Consider the following 10000-nt stretch of genomic DNA (forward strand, 5'->3'; position numbering starts at 1 on the left):
GTGCGACCCCATAGATGGCAGCCCACTAGGCTCCGCCGTCCCTGGGATTCTCCAGGCAAGAACATTGGAGTGGGTTGCCATTTCCTTCTCCAATGCAGGAAGGTGAAAAGTGAAAGTGAAGTTGCTTGGTCCTGTCCGACTCTTCGCAACCCCGTGGACTGCCGCCCACCAGGCTCCTCCGCCCATGGGATTTTCCAGGCAAGAGTACTGGAGTGGGGTGCCACTGCCTTCTCCATTTGGATAAAGAACAGAATCTGAGGCGACTAGACCAGCACACACCCGCCTGCCAGGCCCTTACCCAGGGAAGGCCTCGTGTGGTCCGAATGCTGTCGGAGGGGAGTCTGGCACTTGTGTAAAAGAACAGAGGTTGCAACTGGGGTGAGCAGGCCTCCAGTTGGGGGGAGGGGCCTGGGGAAGAGACACCCCACCCCCCACTCAGGAAGGCTCTGCAGCCGCCCTCAGTCCCCACGGAGGCGTTTTTAACTCTGGCTTTTTAAGGTGAATAAAGAAGAAAGGCAAGGCGCTAAGTCAGAGCCTTTGAAGACAGTGTCAAGGTCAGTGTAAATACTGACAGGGCCAAGAAGAGTCCCTGAGCACAGGATTCCGGGTTATGTCTCTCAAGTAAAACAGTCCTGTTTCTTCCCAAGGGGCCCCCCAAATCCCCAAACGTGTGGGGTTCAGAAGGCCTGTGGGACCTCACCCGCCTCTGGGCCCCGCCACCCCACCCGGACTTGCTCCCCTCAGCTCCCCCACCCTGGGCTCAAGTTCTGCCCTGTGCCTGGAGACCCTCGACCTGCCTGGAGACTCCCAATCCACCTGGAGACCACGGAGACCCCGACCTGCCTGGAGAGCCCCCGACCCTCCTGGAGACCACTGACCCGCTGCCGAGGTGCAGCCCGCCCGCCCCAAGCACCCGTGTCTGCAGAGGCTCCTCCCACAGTCCCCACAGCCACCCCTCTTCCCAGAGACTCGAGCCTCTTCCAGGACTTCCTGGCCATCGCTTCTCATCCTCATGCCTGAGCAGCTGGAAGAGGCCCAGATGCGGCCGAGGGCGGCCCGGAGCCACGCCCCAGGCTGCCCATGTGAAGCCGGCGGGGTCCCCCAGGGGAACCCGGGGAACCCCGCCGCGCCCCCAGCACCAATGAGATGCAGGTGGTCTCTGGCCTTTCCTGATCACCTGCAGAGAACCTGGCCCAGGTGGGCCTCGGGGAGACGCTGACCACGGGAAGCCACAGGCCAATTCCCAGCTGTGTGGACAAGAGGCCTCTGCACTGCCCCCCGACGCCCGGCTCCCCTGAAAGACCACTGCCGCCCACGGGTGTTTCCTGAGCGCAGAGGCTGGAGGGGCCAGCGGTTGGGGCATTGGGCGGTGGGCAGCAGGGTGAGCGGCGTCCACCACCCCAGGCCTGTCTCCGGGGGGCCTCACGGACAGCATACGTGAGTCTGCGGCCCCAGCACCTCCCACCCTGTAGCTCGCGCTAACGGGTCAGCTTTCAAAACCACCTCCGTGTTCACCGGCGACCAGCACATGAGGCAAACCGATTCTGGCCCGGGGACCCTGTGGCCGGATACCACAAGGGTCACGAGCGCCCTGGCTGCAGGGCCATCCCCACAGGCTTGCGGGTGTCCTGTGCTGGGGGCGATAGGGAAGGGCACCAGGCTCGTCTTCACAAGCGGGCGGAGGTGACGGTTGGGCCTAGAGCAGCCGGCTGGGCCCCGGGGCCAGGTGCACGGATTCTGAGACTGGGTGGGACAGCCCTCCCACCCCCAGGGCTGAGACCCAGAAGGGCCCAGGGGAGTCCTAGGCAAAGGGCGTCTCCCAGGAGGATGAAAGGGCTGAAAAGATGGGAAGAAACCTGGCCAAACTCCCCCACCTCCAAACGCTCAGAGGCCCCGGCTGTCGTCCTCGGTGGTCAGCAGGTGCTCGGAGTGGGAGAGGGTCAGCCCGTGGAAGGCTGGCCTACCACCAGGGCTCACCGTGTTGGGAGGTGGGGTCTCCATCTGTGGAGGTGCAGGCAAGGGCCCTCGGGAGAGCTGGGAAGGGCAGCATCCAGGGGGTGCAATGATGGACCCGCTGCCAGGCTGCACCTTTAAGGAGCGTCCCCCAAAGATGATCTACGTCCACCAGTCCCGAGATGGGCAGCGGCCCACGGTCTCCACAGCAGACTGTGTGTCTCATACTCAACAACCTCGGTAAAGAGTCTTCTGGAGCACATCCGCCCACCACGAGCACCCACGGCCCTCGTGCAACCCAGTGACTACAGGCTCTTTAAGAGCATTTGAAAACGTCCGTGTATTTGTTTCTGGGGGTGGAGCACACAGCTCACACCCGATGAAGACGTTCCAGGTGTTGCTGCTTTATTGAAAAGTCATCCTAAGAAAGAATGATTCAGCTTGTACTGTCTATGGAATACAATGAATAAAAAAAGGCCCAACCAATTCAAACGATAGTTTTTTAAAAAATGATCTGTCTGTCAGGTTGAGCTTTGGGCTCAACTTAGAGCCTAAAGTGAAAGTGAAAGTCGCTCAGTCATGTCTGACTCTTTCCGACCCTTTCTGACTCTTCTCCAGGACAGAATACTGCAGTGAGTAGCCTTTCCCTTCTCCAGGGGATCTTCCCAACCCAGGGATCGAACCCAGCAGATTCTTTACCAGCTGAGCCAGAAGGGAAGCCCCAAGACCTTCCCAAAACAAAGGTTTCAAATGAAAACCTGGGCGGCCCAGGACCCCAGGGCAGTGGCTTGCAGGGATGTGGAGGGAGGAGGCCCACGGTCCCTGTGGGGACTGTCCTTGTTCCCTCTCCCGGGACCACAGGCCAGCCTGCTGCTTCTGCTCCTGGTCAGAAGGCCCACAGCTTCCTTGGCGGGCTCTCCACTGAGATGGCCGTTTGTCCCGCAGCTTCCCCGGCCTCCTCCCGGACGCGGTGGGAGCTCCTCCCTGCAGGTGACACAGCTCTGATCTGTACGCCCTCCTCGCTGCCTTAGCCCGCTCTCCCGCTCCCGGGCACTCCCCTGGGCTCTGAGAGCAGCCCCAGGGGCAGGTGGGCTCCCTGACAGGCCAGAGACACCAAGTCAAGTCCCAAACTCGCCCTGTCCCCGTGGGGCAGGGGGCTGGCGGCCCGCAGCCCCTCCCTCGCCGAGGGAACCCATGACCCCTGTGTCCTCCGGGGAAGACGAATGGCTGTCTCCTCCCAGCTCCGTGTTGTCAGGTTCGGTGCTGAGAGTCAATACCTTCACCTTGACGTGGAAACTTCCTGATTTATCAGCCAGCTCCCCTCCCAGGCGAGCGCGGCCTCGCCACGCACAGCCATCGGGCTCCGGGAAGAGCAGCCTGTGGTCACAGCACTTGGAAAACAAGCAAAGCCCCTCTGATGACAGACAAATGTGTCTTGTTAGCAACTGCCCAAAAGCGCTTGACTTGTACTAATAACAAAAAGGGCATGCTGGTCACCGTGGGTCCAAAGACGAAGCACCCTGTCACCAGCCTGGTTGGGAAATTAGCAAATAATGTTCTTTTCCTTGATAAATGGGTGACAGCTTCCTCTCACCAATCATTTCTAACATTTTGATGCATGCCTATGATCCCACTGGAGGAGCAGAAAAGTTTACTGGCCCTCAATTTTCAGATGATGAATGGAGCGCCTCTAAATGTGCGATTTCTGGATGAGGTATAGTTCATTTTAAGCAATTCTAGTAAATGGGTGTCACTGATTAGGACAGATCGTCTCCTTGCGCAACAGCACACACGGTGTGTCTCATTCCCCGGCCTCCTCCGAGACAGCAGGCAAGGGGACGGCAGGCACCCGGGAGGCCTCGCCGCCTGGCTCCTGAGAGGGACACGGGGCTGGGCAGGCGTCCCCCAAGCCGCGCCGCGTGCTGCCGGACTCACTGGTTACCATCTGGTCCAGGGCTGGGCTGCACCATGCAGACGATCCCAGGGGGCCCGCCCCTTCCTCTGTGGCCCCGAGGAGCCCCACCAATGGCCCCAGAGACAACCAGGTGGTCTTCTCGCCATCCCTGCCAGCAGGGACAAGTTCGTCCTCTGCCCCCGGCTCGCAGCCAAGGACGAGCAAAGGTAGGTGGGGCGGGCGAGACATCCTGCTGGAGTTGTGCATTGTCTGGGGGGCTATGTCAGCTCTTGGGCCCTGAAGGGGTCTCCCCAAGCTGCTTTTCCAATTGACCGCCCTCACATTAAAAGCAAGTCTGTCTGTCCACCAGGGCAGCAGAGGTTGCCACTGACACCATCCGACTGGCGAGCAGGAACCAGCGATGGCCTTGGGTCTGCAGGGTCCCCACTACAGCCAGGAACGCCTGGGGAGCCGCTGAGAGCCGCTGGGCCTCACTGGCCAGGACGGGGAAGCCAGGAATCACAGACATGGCCTGAAAGTGTCCCCCAAACCCCCAACCTGAAATGCAAACACCTCCCCCGCATCCACCTCCGTGGTCAAAAACTGATCACCAAAATAATCACGTGGCTTACATTTAAGGGGACGGAAGGCATGAGCAGGCAGTTTAGCAAAGTAAAAACAGTATGATTGGTGGGAGGCAATTAGGCATCGTCCGCTCTGGGGATACAAGTAATCTGTTTGAGAGGCACTGGGCTGGGAGACAGCGGGTCGGCGTGGCAGTGGTCGAAGGGTATCGACTCTGCTGCGTGTCATCAGCTGTTGACAGAATCACGTCTGAATGCACACACAAGAACTTTAAAACACTTCAGAAATGCCCGCGCCCTTCGAGAGGCGGGCCCAAGTGTCGGTTAGGTAGTGGGAGGCTGCCAAAGGACGTGGTGGCCCCCGGGGCAAGCCGACAGCGCCCCTGGTGCCAGACAGCTCCTGAGACAGAGTGAGTGCCTTCCCCTGCTCCCCGCCCTGGACATGTAGCTAGTTTTAAGCCGACTCCTTGGGAAAGCCCCTGATGCTGGAAAAACTGAAGGCGAAAGAAGGGGGCGGCAGAGAATCAGATGGCTGGATGGCATCACCGACTCAAGGGACATGGGTTTCAGCAAACTCTGGGAGGTATTCAAGGACAGAGGGGCCTGGCGTGCTGCCATCCATGGGGTCGCAGAGAGTCAGACCTGACCGAACAGCTGAACAACAACAACAAATGATTAAAAAAAAACAAAAACAAACCCTTATCAGGAAGAATGAAAACTGTTGGCAATCGCTGGCTGAGCCTCATGTCTGAGCTGCACATCTCAGTGCGGAAGGCGGCCATCTTTCTGTCCCCATCTCGTCCACACTTGGCCGCCACGCTCGGCCCCTGCCACTCCGGCCCTGGCACGGCCTCTGCCACCATCCTGCTCAGTAACTGAACTGGCTGTGCCCGTGGCAGCCTGCATGTTCATGCCTGGCCATTTGTGATAATTCCTTTAATTGAGCAAAAGAAATCTCTAAACTGAGGGGGGGTCAGCCACACATTCGGGCACTAGAGGGCTACAGGAAGAGCTCCTGGCTGCCACGCCCACGAGTCAGGCCACCACCAACCAGCTCCTGCCCTTCCATGTCACAGGGAACCCTCTGCCACACGGACACGCTGGCAAAAGGGACACTTCTGATCATGCAAAAGCACCTCACGCTCGCAAACGCTGTCTGTAAAAGCAGTTTTCCCTTGAACATAATTTCAATTAGAAGCATACAAATTCCAATTTGTCTTAATCGAGTAACACCGCAATGCTTACATTCTAATTAAAAAATAATTTCTTTTATTGCTCTGAACAACTCGATGTCTTTCTACTGGTTGAAATTATAAACGTGAGACTGTTCGCTCTGCCCATGGAGTTCCTCAGGTAGGATATTGCGGGACTGCTTTAATTATTATTAAACGAGCAAACGATACACTATTAGACAAATATTAAAACAAGCACTGCACTCAATTATTAATTTGCACTGTTCACTTTTAAACGCAGCAAATATCTCATTAATTTAATTTTAGGTGCCCACCCGTTTATATTGCATTTTACAGTCTGGAAGGCAATTTACTATTAACTGGCAATTACATACAGAGTGATTGTTAATTCTGCTCCTAAGTGCTAGCCGCTTGAAAACTGTTCTCTCTCTCTAATTTTTGACCTTCTTGCAACAGGGGTGAGGCGCGCTGGGAATACAAAGGACTGGTGTGGAGGAGCCGGACATGCCATTGTGACTCATTCTTTTAATTCACCGTGCTAATCAACTGCACTAACACCACCTCCCAAGGTAATTCTGCCTTTACTGGGGCTGAAAGCAGCCGGCAAAGGGGCCTGGCTGGGTGGGCTTGGTCTGCCCCCCCACCACACACCCACTCTGGGTTGACACATCGGGTCTGGTTCCGAAGAACCTGGGGTTTTTCTCAGCTGCTGTAAACAGCTCGTTTAGACCTTGGCCTCTGGCGGCCTGACCACCTCACCCAGGAGGGCTCAGGGTGACATATCCCCGCGGGCCGGACTGCTGATGGGAGCCAGACGCCCAGGGGATGGGGCTGCCCGCAGGCTGTCCGGCCTCCAGGAGGGCTGGCGCAGCCTGCAGAGAGGAGCAATTCCCTGTGATTGCACCTCTGTCCCCATCAATTCCAGGGCAGCACAAATCAGACAGAAGCTTCCAGGTCAGACAGGTTATGACCCCACCTTCCCTCCACTCCCAGAGAGCATGGGGCCCCCTAGCCCTGACGCGCGTTTGAAATGTATATTCCCGTTGATGATGGGGGAGGCATAGACGAGCCCCCCGCAGGAGGGGCCCCAGCTGGCTGAATGGCTTCACTGAGGCATCCATTCACGAGAGAACCCTTTGTGGAGGAAACCCCAGAGCCTTGGACTGCCGGGACAACGAGCATGGGGTCTGAGAAGCCCCCTCTCCGTGGTGCGGACACAGCACCGGCCGCAGAAACGGACGACGGTCACCGGGACACAGCTGTCCCTGGAATGGACTTGGGACACTCGCATCCCTGCGGGCAGGGGCCCTCTGGCCAAGGAAGATTTTCTGCCCCGCTGGGGGCAGCTGGCTACGGAGAGCCACCCCAGCTCACCCACCCCCCATGGCACCTGAGCGGCTGGGCCTCGGCCCTGGGACACCAGCTGCCCAAGCCACAGTGTCCGCACACCCTCCCTCCAGCCATGACGCCTGGCTCGTCAGCCCTCCTGCCTAGGGGGCTGCGGTCCCCGGTAGCCCGCACGCCCTCTCCAGCCGTGATGCCCAGCTCGGCAGCTCTCCTGCCACAGGCACTGCAGTCCCCGGTAGCCCCCGGAGCACTTAGAGGAACCAGGCCTTCCTGCCGTCACATCTCTTCTGAGTCAGCACCCCAACCACAGCCTGCGGGTCTCTGCACCCAGAGCCCGAGGGTCAAGAATTGGGGATCTGGAGACCCGCAGGGGGCATGGCCGGGAGGCCAGAGGGGCTGACTCAGGCGGAGGGTCCCTGTCCATCTGGGGCAGACCCAGGTGGTCCCACCGCCTACAGATGTCCCCACCCCACAGTGCCTGGCCTGACCTGGCATCCATGTGGCCCGTGGCCACTCAGGGCCTGCCAGCAAATACATGTCCCCTCCTCTGAGGGACCTAGACGCCTCAGCGGCTATTCCTGGGAGCTCAGGTCACACACGCACCCAGGGGGCAGCGGAAGCGGGGGTCAAGTATCCCCCAGGGGCCCCAGGCAGGATGCGGGGGTCGGGTGGCCCCCAGATCCCCAGGGCAATACCAGGCAGGGTGGAGCAGGGCTCCCACTGCCCACATCCTGAGCTCATGGCCAGAAACCCAGCGGGGCACCCACAGGTCAGCAGTGGCCACACACAGGCGGCTGAGTGCTGCGGGGAGACAGCCCATCGGGGACCCTGCCCGCCCCCAGCTCCTGGCGGCCTCGGTGGTCCTTCTACCCAGAAGAGCTCCCACCGTGGCCACGGGTACAAGGCCCACAAGAGGCCCCGGCTGCTGCCCCGCTTCCTGGGTCTTTATTATTTAGCAGGCTGGGGCTGCAGTGGGGGGCCGCAGTCCGTCATCTCCTGGTCACAGCAGGGGGCCCAAGTCCCCGCCCTGGAGGTAGGCGCCCATCAGCATCCCCAGGGTCTTGGGCCCCAGGCAGCATGCGCTGGCCCCAAGGGCGGAAACGGCCCCTCCCTCCCCTGCTGACTCGCTCAGCGCTGCTCAGCGCCCAACTGGAGGCTGCCTCGCCCCATCAAGGATGCAAGCCTCGCTGCAGCCCAGGCTGTCAAGGGTCTGGGCGCCTCTGGACACGGCACCCTGCTCTCGGCCGGGACCTGAGTCTGGTGCAGCCCAGGGGTGACAATGGGCTGGCTGGAAGAACTTACATTTCGGATCTGCTTCCTAAAGGGGGAGGAGGGTGAGTCGCCTCCACTCCTCACCCCACCCCCGAGTGGAAGGGACCTCCGTTCTACCTCGTCACCCACCCGTGGGACAGAGGAGAGGCCCACATCCCAGAGGAGCCCAGACCTGTCCCCAGGTGCCTTGTGTGGGTAACGGCACGTGGTCAGACCCCGAGGCCCAGAACAGGCTCCTGAGGGGACCTCCCGGCCACCCTGACCAGGTGAGCATATGGAAGCCACGCTGTCTGAGAGCAAGCCCTCACCCCTAGGGGCTCAGCACTCGGAGCCCTCTCAGACATCCCAGCCTCTGCGGGCGGCAGGACCAGAGGCTCCAATGCAGACAAGCCCTGTGGTCACTGTGCTCTTTCTCCACAGCAGCCTCAGACAGGTTGTGTCCTCCAAGCCACCTGTGTGCAAAGCACTGCAGCACACAGCTTCCGGATGGCGATCCAGGACCTCAGAGGGGACCCTTCCTGGTGATGTCCGGGTGCCCAGCCCCGCACAGAATTCAGACCCTCCGTCAGCAGCAGGGTGGTGTGCGGTGTGAGGCCCCAGGCTGGGCAGAGACCTGCTTCTGTTATCCACAGGTGTGGGTGACCTTGGGGACATGGCCTGACCTCTGGGACCTCACGGGGCAGCCACCCCTTGGACACTGGGAATGTGGTTACCGACAGCCCACCGCCTCCTTTTACAGGCAGGATCACAGACAGGGTAAGGGGATGGATCCCGCGGCCCCAGGGGTCTGCACCTGTTCACGGCATCACACCAGCTGGTGAAGGATGCGGAGACTTCTCCGATGACACCACCCCCTGGCTCACCCGCCAGCCCTCCCTGCAGAACCTGTGCAGGGACCCAGGGGCCATGGAGAAGCCCTCCCGGATCAGGAAGGCTGGAAAGGTGGACTCACCGGTGTAGACGAACCGCCCTGGAGCACCCTTACAGAACTGCTTGGACTTGTACGACAAGGTGACTTCGACAACTCCAGGAATGTGCCTCGGCGGCGTCTGGACACGGATGGCGTGGGGCGTGATCAGCTACAAGAACCATACAGTGAAGAGGCCTTCAGCAGCCTGGGCGTAAGAGGCGGACACTTGCCAGTTGGACATAATTACCAAAAATGAGCACAATTGGACCATCGTCTCGGAATGCTCCCTCCGAGCTGTCACCCAGACTCAGGACCTACAGTTGCGCTTTCAGGAAAAAGTCTGCAAATGATCCCGGGTGTAGTTTGCAGGAAAGGCCACAGGGCATCATTCATATGAAAATTGCCACCATATGTCTCCTTAAACCTGCTCCTAGTAATTCTAGCGCTAATTGTTCCAGGGTACTCGGGACCTCCGACAGCAGGTTTGAAACCCCAGGGCTGTGGAGCAGGGGGCAGAGTTCTGCACCCGCCCAGCCCAGCAGAGAAGCCCCTGCCTTGGGCGCACCGTTGGCTTTCAGGGTATCGGGCGGCGGGTGGCGCCGTCGACCGAGTGTCAGACGGTCCATGGACAAAGCCACGGCGGGAAGTGGATCGATCTCGCGGGCTTACCTCGCTCCACACCAGCATTGTCCCGAACACAACTTGGAGCCCGTCGAAGAAGTTGTCTCCGATGATGATCACGGTCGCGCCCCCCGTGGTCCAGCCTTCACTGGGACTGATGGCCTTGATGCACGGAGTGGCTGCCCACACAAGACAGAGAACGGGACCTTAGCGGCCGCCCCACCGC

At 59.8% G+C, this 10000-nt stretch overlaps 1 protein-coding gene across 8 annotated transcripts in view; it reads right to left on the reverse strand.

Moving 5' to 3' along the window:
• Nucleotides 1–10000, reverse strand: part of EBF3 (EBF transcription factor 3) — a 118118-nt gene that overhangs the window by 20701 nt on the left and 87417 nt on the right. For all 8 annotated transcript variants that reach the window (XM_052661141.1, XM_052661139.1, XM_052661138.1 and 5 more), the window contains exons 9-10: nt 9823–9953; nt 9196–9322 (exon numbers count right to left, since the gene is read on the reverse strand). In XM_052661141.1, coding sequence (XP_052517101.1) covers nt 9196–9322; nt 9823–9953 — 258 coding nt within the window. The remainder of the gene's footprint in view (nt 1–9195; nt 9323–9822; nt 9954–10000) is intronic.

This window comes from Budorcas taxicolor, chromosome 23 (assembly GCF_023091745.1).
Source record: "Budorcas taxicolor isolate Tak-1 chromosome 23, Takin1.1, whole genome shotgun sequence".
Taxonomy (NCBI): Eukaryota; Metazoa; Chordata; class Mammalia; order Artiodactyla; family Bovidae; genus Budorcas; species Budorcas taxicolor.